At 43.3% G+C, this 22,057-nt stretch overlaps 1 protein-coding gene across 1 annotated transcript in view; it reads left to right on the top strand.

Annotated features, from left to right (window-relative positions):
* Positions 1–22,057, top strand: part of ncam2 (neural cell adhesion molecule 2) — a 72,547-nt gene that overhangs the window by 5,300 nt on the left and 45,190 nt on the right. Inside the window, exons 2-6 of the mRNA XM_076094646.1 lie at positions 1,462–1,485; positions 2,656–2,730; positions 8,217–8,423; positions 12,683–12,826; positions 15,037–15,174. Coding sequence (XP_075950761.1) covers positions 1,462–1,485; positions 2,656–2,730; positions 8,217–8,423; positions 12,683–12,826; positions 15,037–15,174 — 588 coding nt within the window. The remainder of the gene's footprint in view (positions 1–1,461; positions 1,486–2,655; positions 2,731–8,216; positions 8,424–12,682; positions 12,827–15,036; positions 15,175–22,057) is intronic.

Here is a 22,057-nt window from a genome sequence, read left to right as displayed (position 1 = left end):
TATTTTTAGGCGACCACAATGTTACAATTAACTCTGATGAAGTGAAAACACACTGTGAAAGGGTTAAAGTTGTAAGAAGAAAAAACAGACAACTCCCAGACTGAACAACACCATGGTAAAGACATGTCAATCACAAGGTAGCCCCGCCCTAAGGTTCTGGTCAAAGTCCTGCCTCTTTTAGTTGAGATCATAATTGATGCTGGAATTGTTAGGCGAGCTGGCAAGTCATGTATGGCATCGACCATCTTGGACACATTACAAATGGAAATCAACAGTTTTGTCTGTTGTCTTACTTTCCATGTCTCCAACCCTCCTCAGAGGAGCTAATAATTGGAGCTGCTAATTGCTACCAGGCTCATAACATATTGACGCAGGCTCTGTAATAAGCAGGTGAACGCAGCTGAAAACATTCCATTTCTGAAAATGGATATAATTAGTACGTCTCTTTGTGTCCCCACTAGGCGAGACAGTGTTGAATAAACAAATTCTCCAATTTCTAATCCAGTCAGCATTCTCATTAAAATGCCAATGTATATTCGCTGTGGGTACCGTTGTGTATTTCAGCTTAAAAAAAGCCTAAAGAACGGTTACATTTTCCAGGTTGAACTTAATTACAGTATGTGATTCACAACAATGACTCTGGCAGCACAGAAAACAAGAACAAAAAGAAGCTCGGGCCCATTTTTCTTTTGCCTGCTAGGTTTTGTGAGGAACTTATTACGCGATCAATCACATACAGCATGAACGGACCGGGATCAATTAATAATTGAAAACTGTTAAACTACTTGAAGCGCTGATAGGAATCTGCCTTAAGTCAGAGGCAAGGCTGTGTGGAAGGGCAGCGGGTTAAATAGACATGATTAATCAACCCCAGAGCAGTATTTGCATTCATTTGTGGCACTACATGTGGATGTAGACGGCAGCTGTATCTCAGTACCACACTACATTCTAACTCTAAGCAGCTTTGGAGTGTATACTGTGTTTACTCTCCCACAATGCAATGCACAAAGAGCTGCGCACTGACTGCAGATGGTGTTGAAGACGCTCAAAGAACCCTTGAAGGGTAACTTCTGTATTTTTCAACCTTATTTTCCCATGTTTTTGTGTCTAAATGTCTAATAGGGACAAAAAAAAATGTAATTCCTCTTTGGCTGCTGCCGTCTGCAGCGTTCTCCCTCAATACAAGCCTAATCTTAAGTGCTACAACAGTGGAGTTGCAAAGCAGAAGTGATCGAATGCATTGATAAGGCAGCTCCTCAGCCCCATAATGTAGCCCTGCTCAGGCGCCGGGGCCAGTGCCCCTCTCCTGGCACCTATAGGCAGCCTATAGTCATGACAGGCTCCCAGTGAGGACAGCTGGAGAGCAGCCTCAGTGTGCTGCTGCTGCTGTCGGCTGCAGCCACCTTCCCCCGAGGAAGCCGCAGATAATCATTTCATCATTTCCTCCATTATTGACAGGAGCTCTGCTATTGAGTTCCCAGCGTTGTAGATAGAATTAAGATCCATTAGCGTCCAATGCAGCATGTGTGTGTGTGTGTGTGTGTGAATATACGTGTGTGGTTGGAGTTTGATCCTAACTAGACTTGCAGCGACTGAGGAGTATGACAGGCTTCATCAAATGTCTCTCTTCGCTCAGTGCCGTGGCGAGACTGCCGCTGCGTCGAGAGGCTCCAGCCTAAAAATGACCCTCTCCCCGCTGAGTTGCCATTCATTGCCCATCACATTAGATATCTAGACACGATCTCTGCTCCAGCTTGCTGGGCTGCCATGCAAGCACTCACCTTTCTTTGTCCGATTCTCTTCTTCGCTACAACTCTCCTCCTGCTTCTCTTTCTCCCTTTTGAGGAAATTCATGTCAGCCAAGATGGAGCCAGCTGACTATACCTTTCACCGCAGCCTTGCAGAACTTTTAGCAAAGCCCTTATTGTGTGGCTTTATACAGTAGTAGCGCTACAATAGCAGCACACAAATACAGCCTTCGATTGTTACCGACTGCAATTATTTTTCATTTTTTTCATTTTTAGTATGGATTTCTTCCAGCACATTTTCAGTTCTCAATTTGTTATCAAGGACGCAAAAGAACCTTGCATGACAAAATACAGGAAAAATACAGGCAGTTATTTACTGATCTCTGCTATTTCTCAGCCTCTGAAGAGCCCATCCCACCGTTGTTCCCTGCATACACTCATTGTCAAGAGCGACAACTGCAAATAGCATGACCTCCGGCTTAAAGGATCCCATTCATTGTGAAGGCGACTGACAAGCTTGTCGCAAACAGACATGTGCCTAATAGAAGGTATCAAGCAAATCTGTCTCTTTCGAAGGAGAAATGGCTGAACAGGAACTTTTAAAAGCGGTTAAAGTTTGGATAAAATATAGAAATTGTTCTTTTCAGCAGCGACAATCGTATACCGGTACTTGCAACAGCTGCTATTGTGGGTTATTTCTAAGAAGCTTCTTATTTATAGAGAGGGATATTTAAATGCAGTATATGTGACTGAAAAGGAAATGAGCCACAATGCTATAAAGAAACTGACACTTTTTGAAAGTCATTTTGTGTTATTATGTCTCTCTCTAGCCGACTTCAGCAACTAATCCATTTCCTATTTTTTCTCTTTCTGTCTTTCTCCGTCCCTCTTTCCTTTTCTATCACAGCTGCACTGCAGGTGTCCATATCCTTGAACAAAGTGGAGTTAAGTGTCGGAGAGTCCAAGTTCTTCATCTGCACAGGTACGACAGCCGCACACTGTTTTTATGTGGATGTACTGTGTGTGTGTGTGTGTGTGTGTGTGTGTGTGTGTGTGTGTGTGTGTGTGTGTGTGTGTGTGTGTGTGTGTGTGTGTGTGTGTGTGTGTGTGTGTGTGTGTGTGTGTGTGTGTGTGTGTGTGTGTGTGTGTGTGTGTGTGTGTGTTTGGAGGCAGGTCAGGGAAGCAGCAGGGGGCTTTACATCGCCGCCTCTGAAGTCTGTTTGTGGTTTGTAGGACAGTGAACGCAACACAATCCGTGCTGTCCATATGGTGAGTGACTCTTTGACTCAATGGGCACAGGATCCAAACAGGGACACCTCGCCCCTCCTCCTCATTGTCCTCTCAGAACGGCATATCAACACTCAGCTATAACAGAGAACCTGACGCTGCTGCCAGTGGCTCTGTAGGGTGGCAACACACTCTGGCAGGCCCGGCCCGCCTCCTGCTGGCTGCCTCTTCTCGCCTGCCAGCCCACTCAGCGTGGAGCTAACAACCAAGGGAGTAGAGACACACACCGGAGGAGCATTGAGGGGGTGTGGAGGTCTTACGTGTGCTGAGAAGGACAGAATGGAGCAGAATGCAACCAAACTGGGAGGAAATGAAAGGCAAAGGTAGAGGCTTTTATTGTGAAAGAGCTAAAGCGACAGAACTGGGAAGAAAGGAAAAGGCTTTGAGGCAAAAGAGTGTTGGAGGTGGGAGATAAATAGTCACCATCCAACGTCAAAAGTGCGTGGGAGGAAGTGTCTGTGTCACTTTTTCTTTTGCCCTTCTCAGCCTTTTTATTTTTATTTTATTTACCACATTTACATGAAGTCCTGCCAACTGGATTGGGCTGAAAAGCAGGGCAGAACAGTCAGAGTCCAGTGAAACCAAAATGAGCCCGCAAACAATCAGAGACTTTTAAAGGGACTTTTTAGCTTTAAGTTGAGTCCTGCTGTACGAATCAGGCCCATATGAATAGGAGAAAAGAAAGGAACAGAAAGGCACAGAAAGGCAATTATATAGTATGTTGATTCACAGGTGGGTTCCGTTTGTGAAGAAAGGCAGAACAGAGAGGTGAATGTGTACTTGAGAGAAAAGAACCTGGGTGAAATCAATTCACTTCTTCGATACAAATCTGTCTTGTTTCAAAAGTTTGCCAGGAAGAATTGGCAGCAGGGTTAAAATGATTGAAGGCCTCATTTCTTCCAAGAGAGTCAGGTGAAAACGCAGTCAAACCTACGTCAACATCTTGGTATTAAGTTCCTTTTTTTCGTGTATCATCTTTGTCTGCTCCCATCTTTCTATTAAACGTTTTCTCTTTCCTTTGAATACCCTCAATTCTCATCTATACCCATCCATGGTTAAATATTACACAATATAAGTTGACTATATGGCTATCACATATCAAACAACGTATATATATTTTAATTTGAACAGCTCAATAGTTTATGTACATATGTGAACATTAGATGATCAGAGGAACACCAAAGTCTTTGCTGTCGATTACATTTCCCATGAAGACTGAATAGTGTACAAATAATATGAATTGATACATGTCCATGGAATAAGCTCTAAATGTTCTTAGTATTCATTTTACAAAAGCTTTTATCGTCCGTCCTCAGAGCGACTGATGTGGCATCTATTCATGAGTTCTTGCTTTTAGGAGAAAACAGCAGACGGTTTATGGGGTCAGGAAGAGAAAAGGAAAACGGGGAGCGAGAGGCGGAGGGAACAAAAACCGGTGAACCGAGCTGCAGAGCGGACGGCTGGAGAGATTGTCTTTAGAAAATAGTCGTCTCTAAAGTGGTCTGCGAGTGAGAAAGAGAAACACTGCATTTGTGCTGGTGTCACCTTGCACCTCGAGTGAATTTGTTCTTGGTTTGTTTGTTTCCATCATGGTTGTGGGAAAGGTCATGATGGCAAATGCATGAAATGAGAGATAAGAACCGTTTCTACACAAATTATAGTGCATGTTGAGCAATCTAACATTGTTATTTTGCAAAGCTACATTTAGCTGTTTTTAATGGATGCCCTTACAGAAGTAGAATGTTTTTGTAATGTCCATAATGTTTCAGTGTTGTCTGCTACACCAGTGACCCGGTCATATTACTGCAACATATAATACCATGCAGATGTTGTGGTTTTGGAATAGATCGTGCAGCCTTCTGGAACTCTACAACGTCTTGAGGGAATTCCTTCAAATTTAGCACAACACAAGATGAACCAATTTGATTTTGGTGGTCAAAAGTCACTGTGACCTCACAAAACAAAAGTGTGTTACCATCTGTATATTACTGAATATAACATCATGCAGTGAACAGAAATTTAAAGTCATTACTGTAGGTTCATGGAATTGTATTTGCTTCAAAACCAATAAAAAAACAAAAATGTGACTGATCACAGAAATAAAGTGCATTGTTACAAAAGTACTTGTTTTTTCAATTCAGTTTTAAATGCTCAATTAGACCTTTGTTAGGAAACAAACAAACCACAGAGAGAACGGGTCTCCTGTCAGGGTTTAAATGAAGCTGAGCTCCTGGCGTGACAAATAAGGAGCTGGATAAACTGGTGTTTAGGTGTGTGTTTAACCTCCCATAAGACTGTGGTGGCAGGAAGCCAGAGCAAGTGTTGGCTGCAAAATAAAACAAAGGCAGCTATAAAGGCAGCCTCACTGGTCAAATGAGATCCAACGGTTCTTATGTTTCCATGTGGTTTTCTTCAGATACGTCTAACGAGAGCAGGGGAGGTCACATCCCTTGTCCCAGTGCACCCAGACGTTACAGCGCAGACAGAGATGGAGAGGCAGAGATGAATATGTAACCGATAATTCTGACATCATGTCAAGCTACACCCGTGTACATGCTGACCAGCGTGATTCTTTCCCTGCTCAGCTCTTGTTTCTGCCCAGCTATCTACTTCCCCCGAGACCTGAATCAATTACGACCACGGCTCCAGTGCCAGCCGCCGTGGGGACGTGGGAGTGTTTCGGCTTGCGCGCAGCTAATTCTGGCGCCAAGGGGCACGTCTAGCCAATAATCTGCCTTGTGCAGGAGGCTTAGATCGCTTCAATGTTTCAGTTTCTTTATATTGCTCCCTCACTGCAAAGGAGGATCGTAAACATTGTCTGAAAACACCTTCCAGACACAAAGCGTTGCTGCTTGCTTTCTTAAAGTTTTATTTCCATGTGCGGTTCAAAAATCAAGCCGATACAGAGCAGAGCTGTCGCTTTCACGAGCGGTTAACAGAAGCCGGCGATCAATCAGCCTGCTGCTGTTTAGACATTTTGCAAGCACCTCGAAAAAAAAAATCTTCATTGTCTTTCCACTCTGCCTCCAGAGGAGTCAGTCATCGAGCGTTCGCTCTCGTCAAGAATCAGTAATAATGCCAGAGCTGATGCAGATTCTAAGAGCGGTTTGACAAAATTTCCAACAGCTATTCATTCAGTTGTAAGAAGGCACACAGGGAGGCAGGACCGAGTGTGAAAAACAGGGCAGCGTGCTCCACACTCCTGTCTACTCAGATCATCTGTGAAGCAAACGGCCTGTCACCGCGCTGGCTACATCAACTTCGAACATATTACGCTGTCTTTGCTGTCAACAGACTGTAAAATGGTAAGGGGTGATAACGCTGTAATGCTAACAGGTATAAAGAGACGCCTGTAGCGATGCTAGACACTTATCTGTTCCCCACAAGTACCCAGATGCAGCACGCGGCTCCGGTGGGAAGCCACGTGTGAAGGAAGGCAGAATGGCTCCTACTGTAATGTGATTTCAGTCGTGCTCGTGTTTGATTGCCTCGTCGGATTTGTTGGTGTTGAAACTAACGAGCAGCAGACACGCATGCCAACGGACATGACGCTGATGGTTGTTGGAGACATTGAGATCGGTGTTAGCATGCTGAGGGCGACAGTGGGAGACTTTCTCTGTGAAGCAAAGCGCAGACATCAAGCGGCAAATCAGCTCATCACTTTCCATTACTGAGAGATTATTATTGTTATACCCAATGTACATAACCGTGCATGCTGGACAAATATGTTTCCAGCTAAATCCGACCATATAATAAGACATCTCTTCACAGTAGCACCTGGGAGCTCTTGAGATGAACCAACACCAATCATGACTCCAGCTGAGTAGCTGGAGGTTAAAAGCTCTGCTCAAGGGCATCTTGCTGAAAGCTACTGAGGGGAATAGAGAGCATTCAAACCGCCTGCTTCCTGCTCTCGCTCTCTCCCTCTGGAGATATCTCTTGCCACTGGCTTTTGCCATTTTTCCGAAACACAACAGGTTTGTCACAAGCTTGTATTACGTCTATTATCTGCTCTCGTTTCTTTCGTTCCCTCTTTGAAATCCAGAGACCTGTCTCTAAGGGACTGGACAAGCCTCTGTCCATCTCCTCTTCAAGGCTCTGGCTGATTGATGGGCCAAGTACTGGCCTTCCACACTGACACTTTTATTTGCAGTATTTACAGCCGAAGGACGCCTGCTGCTTGCAGATGGTCACATAATCTCCTACAGTAGCCTGCAGACGAGTTCCCGTTCCACGGGCTACATAAGGACGCCACTGTGTTTAGTGTCTCGGTTTGTATACGTGCGTAATCTTGGAAACGAGAATGGGATTTACAGCCTACATATGTCGCTACTCCTTTACAGATTTATAAATTATGTAAATCCAAGATTATGACATAATCGTATAATTTCAGGCCATCTGGTCCTTCGACAAGTTCCAACAATAACTACGTTGGATGGTCTTCAGCTGTTCAGCAGACCAAAGCGAGCAGCAATGCTATTGTTTTGACATATAAAACCTTAGCGTCACTGTATGAATACAAAACGTACCCGACACATTACTTATTTCACAATCTGACTCATCAAATCAACCAATTTAATTAATTCTCGAAGTCCCACAATGTGAGTCCCATTGAATCCTAAGTAGTGGGCTAAACTTGATGGAAAGCTGTCAGAATGGGGCAACGTAGCGATTTGTCTACATTCTCTCTCAGCCTCTGTGTCTCTGTGGTTTGATCTGTTTGATAAAGACTCAAATGAACATAAAACATTTCGATTAAAAAACTAGACGTGCATGCAAGTAAACAAGGCTCCAAGCATCGTATGCAACCAAAGGGAAAAACAACCAGCTTTTCTTAAACGGTGTTGTCCTTCCAGAAATACTGCAGGCTGACTCACTTCATGCAGAGAGATGTCACTCATGGGCAATTCAATATTTTCACAAATAATCTTGGGACTGAATGGTTCAACTTATTGGACCAATTTAAAGACTATATATAGCGGAAGGAAGTCGACAAAAGGCAACCTGTTGCAAAGAAAATGATCAACTTTCTTTTTTTTTAATCTCAGGGGTGAGTGGGGAGTAATCATGGAGACGGCTCTTTCTGGATGACGATATGATCCTGCCTCGCCTGCCATAAAAGAATAAAATGTGCTCATCACAATCACTTCATGTTCTCTCTTCCTCTGACTTTGCTCCTAGCGATTGGCGAGCCAGTGAGGCTGGAGTGGTACAACCCCCAGGGCGAGCGCATCCTGCCCTCCAAGCGGATGGCGCTCCACTCGGAGACATCACGATCCAGGCTCATCATCTACAACGCCATCATCGAGGACGCGGGTATCTACCGCTGCCAGGCCACCGACGGCGGCGGCCACACTGAGGAGGCCTCGGTTGTGCTGGAGATCTACCGTAAGCTTGACAGATAAAATGCACTCACACACACGTTCTGCAGATGCTCTGTTTGCGCCTCCTGAGGAGAGCTACACATGAAGACATGAAGAGAATAAACCTCTCGCATTAGTGTTTGATCACAGGTGTAGCCAGCCTATTCATATTCTCAGCCTCAGCACAGCCACAAGCTGCTAGGAACGTTAGCTCTATCTGTGTGCATTCTAGGTCCATGTGTACCTCTGACTTTGTGTGTGAGAGCGTGTGCTGCACTCATTCTTGTGATTAAAGTGTAATGACAGCTAGTAATGCCATGGGACTCGGGCCCTGCCAGGCATAATGAGAGATGTGGCACCGAGGCTCACCCGCCTTGCTGACCCATCACTATTTCCTGGGGAAAAAACGTAATGTTACGAGGCGGGGGTGGCTCTGTGGTTACAGAGACGGTCCCAATTGCAGGTTCCATCCTCATGCTCACGCCGAGCAGTGAATTAACCGCCATTTGTCCTGTTAAAGCGTCCTTGAGCAAGATATCCAACTTAACCACCACCAGCTCATTTGCTGAGGATCAGAATCAGATCTAGGACCAGAGTTGTAGACACTATTGGGAACACTGAGCTCATTTAAGTTTGCAGATCATTTTGAAACTGCATTTGAAACTCCATGTTCAGTAACAACAGCTAACTGAATAAATAAAACAAGAAAGATTTCAATGTCTAAAAGTATTTTAGATTTAGACTTAAGACTTTCTATTTGGTGTCATGAAAGACCTATCTGCTGGCTGATTCATGTGCTAATTCACACCACCATTACTGTGGTTGCACATATGAACTCACGGATTTTAACTGACAGTTAAAGCACTGATATCTGTGCGACTCGTATACGATGGAGCTAGAACAGTTGACGGTAAGATTTGGCACCGAAAATAAAATTTGGCATTGAAAAATGAAACATTGGCGCTGTGAAATAAAGCTCTAGAGAGAAAGGTGCAGGGAGACTTTGATTGATGTATAATCTGCATAGTTAGGAGATAAAGTCACTGCTCACTACGACAAGAAAATATCAGAAGATTGTCATTAAAAAAACTATAATTTGGAATGCTTGTGTTTTATTTTTCAGTGGAACTTTTTTCAGTGCCAGATTTCATTTTCTATGCCAAAACTTACTAGCTCCATAGTGGTCAGCAATCGCCCCTCCAACAGATCAAGGTATCCCAGCACAGCCCAGTAGGTGTGGTGTTAGAGATGTTCCGGTGGAAAGACTGCACTCAATTTTGTTTACAAGTTTAGGTTTATAAAATCCTAAAGTCCTTGCTAGGTCCCCATTTCGATACAAATGATACATTTCCCCAAACTTACAAAACCTTCTGTTCACAGGTGGCACAGTGACAGGAAATGCATTAATGTTACAATGCATGCAAAAGGCACACACACACAAAAAAGATGACATAAAGAACCAAGTGAATTCTGAGAAGTGAATAACCTAAATACCCAGATACACCGGGACTTTGATCAGGAGTTTTCCCCGACTTTAATTGGAGGAAAACGTCAAGGTACGGGGGATTTGCAGACACACACACACACACACACACACACACACACACACACACACACACACACACACACACACAGAGACACACTGTATGTGCACACACTCGCATTGGAATCATCACCTGCTGTGTTGTTGCCTTTTTCATCCTCTCCCAGCAAACCATTAGGGGAGACATCGCAGCCTCAATCACACCTGCCACCACTCAGTCCTCGCCTCATTCCCCACATAACCAGCTCCCTAAAACTATTGTTTCCATGGTAACACGGCGTCACTCACTCGGGACCCTTCGGTATAGATTGCATGAGCAGCATGCGGATGAACAAACCTGCCTGAAGCTAAAGCCAGCCATTCTGCCAGCGCACAGCCGGAGCAGGCGAGGACTCTTCGGGCGGTGCACGAGTTACAACATGTTGTACACAAATATCTTGACCTGTGGGGGAGACAGTGGTGACATCCTCTCAGCAGTTGATGACATCTCCATGATGACCTGTTATAATCATGTTACATGTAGTGGGAGATCAGTTTTGGATCCAAAACTGGTGCCGGGACTTTAGTTAACGACATACAAACATAATAAAGCTGATTACTGGATTTCCTGGAGCTTCTTTAACCATACTAGAGTCATGGCTCTATTGATGGCAATATCGGTCAGTTAGTCGGTTCACCACTTTGGTCAAGTGTAAAGCTGCTAGCATGGCTGCCGACTCTTGCTCTAAGATAAAACTCTTGCCGGCCCACGCAGAAGATGGAAATTTAAATAGCTTTCCCTGAAAGTTCCCTGATAGCAAAATTCTGAAATTGCTTTGAATTAACTGCAGCAGTTTGGTGCCTTTGCAGCCATACAAGGTGACAGGAAAACCATAGTAAAGTAAGCCAGTCCAGTGCTGGAGCCAGCTCCTTTCATTTCTTCTTTAGTTATTAATGGACAGAGCAGCAATGCTGCAAAGCCCATTCTCCTCAACCAGCAAAATTGGCCAGTAAAGACAGGAACCAATCTGCCTCCCAGTTGAGAGAGGTCCAGGGAAATTGGCTCGTCAACATGTTCGACACCTATCTTCGATGTGATTTGTAGGCGAACGGTGAACGAGAACCCCTGGAGTACTGAGTATTTTTCAATTCGCCAGTGTCAAGTGTGCAGTAGTGTTACACTGGAGAGGATGTTTCCCTTACTGATTCTCTTGTAGAGCAGTGTGACAACAAAAGGGAAAGGAAATTGATACAAGTGACATCAGAAGTGTTCAAACCTGAGCGAGAGACGGAGGGAGTGAGAGAGCAGTAGATTTGGGAAATAAAAGGGACGCCAGAGCAAAATTGGTAAGAAACCAACAGAGTGAATGACAAAAACATGCAATGGCATCCTTGAAGTTAATGAAGACACTGAGATGCCGCGCACGTTCGCAGGCGGAGGGTGCAGTCGAGGAGAGAAAGCTCATTTTGGGGAGCAGCCTGGCATAAATCACACTGCAAAATGCTAATGCTGAAGCCTCGCTAACGGAAGGGACTGATAGGGGAGCTGTCGTTGATTTATTCACACCTTCACAATGCAGCACGCAGATGATGGCAGGTGGTTGCAACGCTAGCGGCGCCATCCCCGGCGTACATCAAAGCCCACCATCCGAACAAGAGCGGGGTTCGAGGAAGGATCAGGTGCTGTTCGTGGAGACGGGCTGGCCCAAGAACAGTGTCCTCATGAAAGCAATTTGTCAAAACACCAAATGTTTGTCAAGAGGGAGGACACAGCTTCAAACCGTCACAGAGTGGAATCTATTATTGAAGCGTTCCTGAAACCAAGAAAGAGTGAATCAAAGGCTGCGTGTGTTCTTGTCTAATTATGCAAACACAAGGGCTGCAGAATGGCTCAGCTCATTGATTTTTTTCTTTTTCTTCGTTGTTGTGATTGGCAGCAAGTATAACAGCCACCCTTCTGTCTCCTGTTCTGTTTCATCTGAATCGCCTTATCTGTGTCCCAGAAAACAGTCAAAGCCGGATTTAGCTTTTGTTTTATTTGATTTTTGTGAGTGAATCCATCCGTCCATTTCCAAGGCACACATTGTTTCCCATGTGCCTGTTTCCAAATACTTCTCGCCTGAATTGTGAGGCATTAAGTCACATGACAGCTGTGCTTAATGTCGTTTTTGGCGACTCTACCTGCATAGCTCTACCGATGGCAAGTCGGATCGGTCCAGATGGAAATATCTAGAAACTTTTGGATGTTACCAAAATGGGACAGAAGGATGAATTTTGGTGATCCTTTAACTTTTCATTCGATGCCATCATCAGGCCAAAATTAAAATCTTTCTAACACTTTAGTTCATCACCCAAAACCTGCATTATAATAATAACAACTAATGACATTTTCATCAGCCTCAACTGAACTCTTACTTTCTTTTCTTCTTGGGCTTTTCAGAACAGCCATGCATGCCTTTAAATAGAGGCCATCCCAACACTTACACCTGCATCATCAATACAAAAATACTCGAAAAAGCCAGACGCTCAAATCACGGGACTCAACCCAGACGGAAAATTGGAGGGAAATTTATTTTAAAACAGCTTTTCCAAACCCCTAACCCCAGATTCTGTCTCAAAACCATCATAGTTTAACAAGACGGCAAAAGCACAGCAGTTTATTTTCCTTATTTTCCTTTTGATGTTCAGACACTGCAATAATTTGCTCTGAATGCTCGCAGAATGAAAAAAAACAGCCATCTCCATCTTGTTTGATCTCTCAGAGAGGCTGACGTTTCGGGATGTTCAGACACCGCAGGAGTTCCGCCACGGTGAGACGGCGGAGGTGGTCTGCGATGTCATTAGCTCCCCGGTGCCCGTGGTGGTGTGGTACTACCAGGACGAAGAGATCACCGAGGAGCACCACAGTAAGTGTTCATGACCTTCTTTCACTATTCTGCTATTATTCTGCTATCGGTAAAACATGTGACATGATGGATGATAGATAACAGCATGTTCAAGAGAAACATTTTCATGATGTAATATATTGTTTTAAAAGAAAATTTTGCCTTTTTAAAAAATCTCTTACTAGCTTCTTTTTTTGAGGAATGCCATACAATGATTAACTAACTTTGAAAGTATGTTAAAGGTACTCTGTGGAGTTTTCAGAGCAATGTTTTTCATATCACGAGGACGCACCTACATGTGTGTGTGTGTGTGTGCACGCGTCTGACATGAAACACGGTCCTGCCGAAGGTTTTGTGTTGTGGTAACGAGCCAAGAAATGTAGCAGTGTGCCAACAAATGCGGTGGAGAAGAAGACTGTCAGCAAGCAAACATGAATATCAAATATGTAGGTTTTAAAGTCTTCCAAAAAACAGATTTATAAATGTTTTATGAGGAAAGCAATGCATTCGGCTTGTTTATAGGGTCCTTGAGGATACAAAGAATGGGTTTTAAACATAACATTGTTTGTTTACTCCACATGGTACCTTTAAAACAAAAGGCCTGAATGGGAACAGTAGTTTGGAAAATGGATGGATAGATGGAGTTTTGGGGGAATTAGATTTTTTTAATTAGTTGTTTTTAATGAAGTCATTGAAAACATATTTTTATAGCTTCTTAGTATGAGCGGTGGGGTCTGACAAACTAGTCTGCCAAAGTTCAAGTAGTTTTGTTTATTTCACATCAGAGATTTGTGCAGTTGTGTTTGTGCCTTTACCCGATGAAGCAGATTAGCTTCGAGTGTTTAGTTTGAATCTTAATGAATAATAAGGTACAATGTTGTCCATCTAGTTATCAATAGTTATAAATGTTATATCAAGAAATGTAACGCTGCAAATCAAATCTCCGAGGGCTTTAAAGAGTCACTTTTGTGATAAAATGAGTCAGGTAAGTATCAAGTTTTGCATCATCAAACTGTGTAACTGATCTTGATTATTCCAACAGGAGATTATGAAGGTAATAACAGTCAAGTAAGCAGTGATCTCAAAAGAATTACATTTTGAATGTAAACCTGCCAATTGCTCTTGATTATTATTTGGGAAATGCTTACGAGTCCCGGTGTGCCCATTTGTCTCTCTGCATGAAAAGACTAGCTAACGTGCCAAAAAATAATGTTCTCTCGGAAATGCTATTTCCTTCTTTTGTGTGGCTCCACAATAAGACAAGGATATCAAATTCTATAAATAGAAATCCCATCAGCCCCGTAGGAGGCGTATAACTTGGACGGAAACCATGTTAGCGAGCGACTGAGAGAATGGATTATAGAGCGGGTTGGACGGTGACATTCGAAGATGCTGCTTCCCGTGAGATGCAATGCAAACCAGCAGCCCTGCATCGTATGAAAGGAGCTATTTCTAGCAAAAAGGCCGCGTTCAAACTCAATCCACAATAATTTACAATCGTCTTGTCAGTCATATTCTGTCCCATTTGATTCAAAGCTCTATCATTCATAAAGATCTTCCCTTTTAATCCCACATTTTTGCTTAAAAAGACAGATAGAAGTAGAGAATTACTCTGAGGACAGATTAACTGTCAGCAGTGTTATTTTCTGATAGAAGCAGGTGCAACAGTAGGAACCAGTAGACTAGGATTCATTATTTCCTCGTCTCCTCCACCCTGATTTACAACTCTCTACACCACTTCCCCGTCCTCCATCGAGACAAAATGCATGCCTGAACACTGATTAGAAAGAGTGACCCCTTGAATCTGTCACGTTTTTTAATTGAAATTCAAATCTTCAGTGCCACTGTGATGATGAAACATGGAGAAGAAGGCTCTTTTTTTTTTTAATCATTTCACTCTAATTACAATGCATGGTTATAAATATCTTTGCTTTGAGAGGAATGAGATAGAAGCCCCATCACTCCTGGCCAATCTCACAGTGGCCACAATGGGAGGGAGTGGAGACTGTAATTGCGTGAGTGTTTATCTGTGTGGACTTTATCAGGTAAATGTGCTGAAGAGAAGATTGACAGTCTACTGGAGAGTGGAGATGGCAATTTTCTCTGCTGTTTTCCTAACTTTCTTATCTCGCCTCTCTCTCTATCATACACTGTTGTTCTTTTGTCGTTTCCCCCCTTCCCGCTCTCTCTTCTCCCGTCTGTCCTCCTCTCCTTCGTCCTGTGCTGTGAAGGCAGGTTCACGGTGCTGCCAAACAACAACCTGCAGATCCATCAGGTGACCAAGGCTGACGAGGACGTGTACCGCTGCGAGGCCAGCGTCGAGGCCCGCGGCGAGATCAATTTTGTGGACATCGCTGTGATAGTCAACGGTGAGCTGCATTTCGAGTCATTGCTGCATTTGAAGATTTGTGATGAAACCAGTAGTACAAGCAGACAGTGCTTGAAAGGGAGACTCCCAAACATTAAGGATGGTGTGTCCATGAAGACGGATTTTTAAAAATAGTTAGATTAAAGCAAGTTCAGGCCCCAAAATATCCAAACTTTTAGTAGATCCTGTTAGACTTTGAGGCTCTCTGTCATTAGTCTGACGTTTCCCAGCCCTTTGCAGGAACACTGAAGATACTACATGCAAAAATACCAAATCACTCTAAATTTGGAAATGTGTCTACTTCCCCTTTAGAGGCAAGTAATTAACTGTTTGCAAGAAACTGTGTACTTTGACTGTGACCATGAGAGCACCAACATCCTTAAAGTCACTGGGTTCCCACAAAAAACATTGTTGGTCTCAGCCCTTTCTCTAACTTTGAATTTTCTGGCTACAAATCCAATGTTCAAAAAGATGCATCCTTTCATCTTCTTCCCTGCATCTCTACAGCCTATGCCTATGTTCTTCTTGTAATGTCTGATAATGTGCGGCAATGACGTTCCAAAGAGTCTTGAATTGCTTCAAATGGTAAACCAGCTGCAGGATAGTTTGAGTTGTCAAGCATAATCCTCTTAGGGTGACATAACCCAGTGAACAATCTTGTACAATAGAAACCCAAACCTCCAAAGCTAGCTGAGAAGTGAGGCTCTTCAGTACTTCAGCTCTGCAGAACACAGACACGTGCTCCTCTTCACAGAGTCAACAGATTAGCATGCATTAGGGTTTGAGTTTCCTCTGCATACACAAGTTTTCTTGCAGCTGGGATCGAGTACACAGGATCAGTGTCACATTGTTAAGCTTTTATTAGTTGGCGATAATTTGTTATGGAATCTATAATTTCTTGGAAGCACTAATTGCTGTTGTTGCTAAATATAAAGACACATGGTGTTAGAAGTGTGTTGATCGTCTAAGTGTTGATCACTCTAGCATGAAGGTGACACATCGCAGGGCTCCTTCACGGTGTTTTGATCATGTGCAGAGTGAAGCCAATGATTCTGACGTGCAGGAGCTGACCTGGAAACTCTGGGTGAATACTCAGTTGCAGCATCAGAACAGAGTTGTCGGCTTTGACGGATACAGACTCACTCCGATATCTTTTAAATCTATATTCTTTAGTGTGATTGAAAATTTCAATTAGCGCTGTCTTTGGGCTCCGTGGGCCAAAGAAATCGAAGGATGTCATTTTAATTTTCTCATTTGTCCTCATTTACAGCGAGTCACCTGAGACCGGCGAGGTGATTGAAATGTGATTTCACTCAGGCCACGAGCGTCGTGTAACGGTTGAACAGCTGCAATATTGTCTCTGCCTATGTAATTCTCTCCCACCTAATGTAATAGCAGAGCGGACCCTCCGCCCAAAAACTATGAATTGCATTCAATTTAGCACACCACTTACCTCCCTTCTGAGGAAGATCCAATAAGCCTGCTCAATGAGGCACGACCTATTATTGCAGCGACACGACACTTGCCGTGTGGAGCTGAGACAGGACAGTCTGCAGAGCGCTTTGCTGAGTGTCCAGAGAGAAGCACGGCCTCTGAGGGAGACGCGTTAGAGTGGACTTCCCTTTGCCTCAAGGAGTCTCATTCAGCTGATCCCTAAAGACTCTCACATTTAGTGAAGTCAAAATCTGATTTGTAGAAATACCATTTAGTCTGGAAAAGGGTATTAAGTGCTTAGAGAAAACTTAATGAAACCGAGGTTGTCGAATATGGAACCACCAGGCTAGGGCACATCTGTTGCAGCATCTGAAAGCTGTCCTTTCAAATGTCTCTAGTTTTACTTTTATAATTTATTTAAAGCTGCTAAAATACAATTTTTATAGCAACAATTGTTGAAATGGCTTTGCTTATTGTGAAAGTGAGGGCTCTTAGGGATGAACCTGCGGACAATTATCAGTTCCCCTCGGCTGTACGGAGAGTTTTAGCTCTCACCATGTCTCAAGACTTTTTATGCAAACACGGCCCCAAACATGCAGACAAAGTTATAGCAAACAGTGGCTACACATAGTGAAGCATTCAAGGGATCAGGTTGCTTAAAATGAGTGCTTATATCAGTGATGTGATTAAGTGATCACAATATATATTATTGCAGGTTGAATTTGTCTTTGTAGTCCTTTTATCATCTTTCCAACAGCCATTAATGTGCTATAATATCAAACAGACATTTGCTTAGTCAGCATTGGTCTAGTAGACCTTCAGATCAGCTCTAGTGAGAGATGGAAATGACACTTACTTAAATGCCAATAGTATGAGCTTACATCCAGCTATGTGCGTGTTGTACAACTGCAGCCCCACAGAGTTGTTTTTCCACACATGAGGCCTGTATGTGATGTTCATTCCCGCTTCCTGCCCTGAAGCTAGACGTGTAAATCTCTTCCCCACTCTGAAGGACTATTTTTGTCGGTCTAGAAACAGGGAAGAATGGCGTTCTCTCTCGATACCACTGCCTTTATATTTATGGGGCATGTCACTTGGAGAATTCACTAGGGTTATTCCTTTTCTGTGGGTTGCAGTCGTGAGGGAAAGGGGGAGCAAGAATATCCGTCTTAGCAGAGGATTTCCAAAGGAACAGGAAGCCAGCATGGTTCACCAGAGAATATTCTTTATCGACAACAACCTGGACTAGTCGAACAACCCAGATGCCCCGAACACAAGCAGATAGAGCAGATTGCTAGGAGGCTCAGGTATATCAGTGCTGCAGACTACATGTTTTATCAATCAGCTGCGGATGGTGAACTGTTTTCTGTTGTGGTGCCTGGGGATGTACCAGCGAGGTAGGATAAACACACTGATAAAAAATAAACAGGTCCATGTCTGAAGACCCCAGGAGGAAGAAGAAAGGATGAGGTGTAAACCGAGGGCATCTTCAGGCTGCACCTCATCTCCTGAGGTCCAACATCGAGCGCTGAAAGCGCTCTTTTAAGCCAAAGTCAGGATGGACATTGATCCTGGTCCATCCAGAACCGGTGATAGCCAACAGCTGTTGTCAGCTCTGGCTACTTCAGCAATATGTTAACTTTGCTTTAACCAGTCATGCAAAACAATATTTTTTCTGAAAGCAGGGCTGGAAGAGTATACTTTTGTCCCATTTTGAACATTTGCTCTCTGTATGCAATATGCTTTTTAAAATGCCAGGGCAGTATCACAACAGTCAGGTTCCCTGCTCTCCCTCTCTGTGACAGTTATTTCAGTTTATCATGGACATATTTGTCCTTCCTCTCATGACATGCAGCGATTTTTCATCCCCGGACGTTGAGCAGAATCTCATGAAATGAGACATATTCTCGGGAGACAAACACATTTTTCATCCCCTGTGGTTTTTCCACCTCAGATAGAGCCATACATGGCACACTGGCAAACATAAACGCCATAGACGTTAACAAACTGGCTTGCTCATTCACTATAAGCTTACTTGCTTTTTTGCAAGTAAGCAGTTAGATAAAGTTAGTGAAGGTTGATACCACTGTTGTATCAGTCCAGTAAGGATAAGGCTACAAAAACTAAATGTGAAAACAACAAGTTGTGTTTTTAAAGGGGGTTAAGAGCCGGACTACATCTGTACCATGACCCTCGAAAAAGGAAAACGTCTTAATTGACTTCTGACAGAGCCAGGAATGCTGTTGTCGCCCATTAATAGTCTTTTTGCTAAGCTAAGCTAACGAGCTCGTGGCACCACGTTCATAGTTGCCGTACAGACATAAGAGTCGTATTAATCATCTAACGCTCTGCAAGCAAGCAAGTAAGCGTATTTTTATTTTTTTTTTAAAGTCAAACTGCTGCTTTCATGCAAATCAGTTTGGATTGATTATTAAACAGGCCGAGATTGTAACTCATATCTGAGGCCGGCATCTGCCAACAGCTTCGTTTTGCTCCCTTCAATGGAGCCAAATGTTTCTTTCCCTAATCAGCAGCAAACATCTCTCCACTCTCCGTTCTGATGACCCCGATAGCCACAGTAGTTGCAGTTTGTTTCTATGGCAACTGATGGAGATGCAAATAACTTCCTGATTTCCCCTGCACCCTTCTGAGACACTCACTTAATTGCCGGTTCACTTACTCGCACAATAGACCGGCTATTTTCCCCGTCTTAGCTGTCAGTTGAAACTACCGGCTGTGTCCTTCAAGATTATTTTGCGGGGACATCAATCATAACCGCTGGGTGTTCGGGAAGAGAATAAGCATTCTGTTCCTTTCTCAATCATGAATCAGGGCTGGTTTGACTCCAGCTTGTGTGCTAATCTAGAAGGCAAAACCAATCCCTAATAAGCACTCCAGCAAAAATCTCGCTTGCTAAATTTCTAGTCGGTGCAAGACGGTGATGACATTTACCCTGAACATTTCACGACTTCTAAACACGCTGGATCCGCAGTTCATTGAAGCCCATTAGCGCCTAAATGAAAACAAGTCCTCCAGCTCCTCGCGGATGCACTTAAATCGGTCCAGGGCCAAGTTTGCATCTTGGAATATGTTTGCCGTGTACGCTCATGCTAGCGGGGATGTCTTAAAAAACCTCGCATTCATCTCCACCGAGCCTGTGAAGTTTCAAGAATATGACTAATACATGAAGAATTCGTGAAGCTCGCCCAGATTCTTTTTGGGGCGCTTAAACCCTGTTGCTGATTTGCTCTTTTGAAGTCTTTCTGCTTGGCAGAGTGTCTCATTAACGGGGCTGTTTCAACAAGGCTCACTGGTGTGGGAGCGTGTTGCACAGGAACAGAGGGAGACACTGGAGAATGGAGATCTGTTGGGGTGGAAATCAATGGTTATCATGTCAGGCAGATGCTTGCTCCTCTCACTCGCCGAGTCAGGACTATTGGAAAGGACTCATGGTATTTGATTTTTGCTGAGGCCATTTTTATCCGTGGAAAGCTTTCTGCACCTTGATGTGTGTGTGTGTGTGTGTGTGTGTGTGTGTGTGTGCGTGTGCGCTTGCTCAGGCATATACTTCCTATTGTGTGTAGATTTGACTCACAAAAATGGAAATAATCATTCTTTTTTTTTGTATTTGGCAATAACTAAACGATAAATAGACGCCGCGAGACAGCAGATAGATCAGACACTGTGGAATTTAGATGTACCGTGAAGAGTTTTCCATTTACACAGTAATACACACTGGTGTCGTTAGTGTAATTGATCTTTTAAGAAAGACTACAGTACACTGCAGTATTTGGATCATTAGGTATCTCGGGTGATAATTTGTTTTGATTGGAATTCCCCATTCATTATCCCAAGTATGGAACATGTTTAGTTTTTCTTCTCACCAACTTCACAGCTGCGTTTCATGTGTTTTCATCATTTTAATGAGATGTGAAGCTGTATTTCTTGTCGTTCTTAGATCTACGTGGGATTTAGTGTCCTCCAGATGACATCACTTGTCAAATAAAATAAAATGCAGTTCATTAACCTTCAGGAACTCCCAGCACCAAATTACAGTTTTGGATTATAGAACAATTCAGCTTGTGACACCTGAAATGTCTTCCAACCCCCCAACCCCCCCCCCTTTTTTTTTTTAGATCAGAGGAAAACAAATGGTGCTGAAACGCTCTCACTGTGCAGCTGCAAGTTGCAATAACACATATTCAACACAAGTGCAGACATCTGTTGAGTAGGTTTTTATTTGCAGAAGGAGAATAGTCACAGACTCAAAATTCAAGATGTTTTTAGGAAACGATTACCCTTCATTTTCATGCCAAGTATGTGTGCATGTGGAGTTGTTTTCTAGTTGCTTGACAGAAAACAAGACAGAGTTTGATTACACCGACCGGCCTTTTGTTACACCAATAGCACAGCACTTTGCCTCACACTTGTGTATTTCAGAGATTTTCTTGTGCCATTACAGAGGTGGGATGAGTAAAATGTAATAACACTATCTCTAAGTTTTGACCTCATTTGCACTTGCTGTGATCTGTATCTAGATATATTAACTGATCACAGACTTTTGCATTTATGCCTGGCATTAATAATCGTTGTCATTATCTCGATTGTGCCCACATAGTAATCAGATCTCAGCATGCAAATGATCTAGAACTATGGGCTTACTTGAGTTTTCATTTGCAAGGAAGGGGTCTTCTGTAGCTTTTTGCTGGACTTGCATGAAATAGAAGGAATGAGAGGAGTTAAATGACCTTTCTAAATGCAGAGAAGATCTTTAACAATGAAGCCGAACAATACAGATTTCATTTACACAGCCTGGTCTCCTAAGGATCCTCGGAGTCCAGAAGTGGTGGGCTGGATCCGATAGATAATATTGTAATTTTTACCATCCGTTTCCTTCACCCCTGCACAGGAAGTGTAGCTCAATGAGCTTTATTTGTGTTACTCTGCATTTTAAACATGATTTGTTGCTGGCTGGTCTGTTCAGGTGGTGCATTAATTTGAGGGTCATTGCTCTCAAACTGAGGGAACATGCTGCTTCCAACATGCTTTATCGGGCCCTGAGATTGGACAGTCATAGTGGGAGTAGAAGTACAGCATAAGTGCAGGCTTGAGAAATGAACTGAGACAGAAAAAAAAAAATGCTTTTGCCATAAAGCTGTCATTCCCTTGTCACTGTAAAGGCATAACGGAATAAAAAGCCGGGCCTGCTCTCCTTTTACTGAATGACGAGATGACAAGCCTTAAACTGAGTGGATGGCAGGGACACACTGCGGCGCTCAACATATATTCTTGATAAAGTCATCAACACCTCTGCTGTTTATCAATACTGCTGTTTGGAAGCCATCACCAAGACATTCTATATTTATATGTGTGCTTCGTGGAAATGTTAAGACCTTTAAGCACAAAATATGCTAATATATTTATTCTCATGGCTCAAGAACATGACGTGT

This window comes from Anarhichas minor, unplaced genomic scaffold (genome assembly GCF_050575085.1).
Source record: "Anarhichas minor isolate MPS153535 unplaced genomic scaffold, ASM5057508v1 ptg000018l, whole genome shotgun sequence".
NCBI classification, from domain to species: Eukaryota; Metazoa; Chordata; class Actinopteri; order Perciformes; family Anarhichadidae; genus Anarhichas; species Anarhichas minor.
Note: the sequence above shows the minus strand (reverse complement) of the source record. Positions and strands in the feature narration are given on the sequence as shown.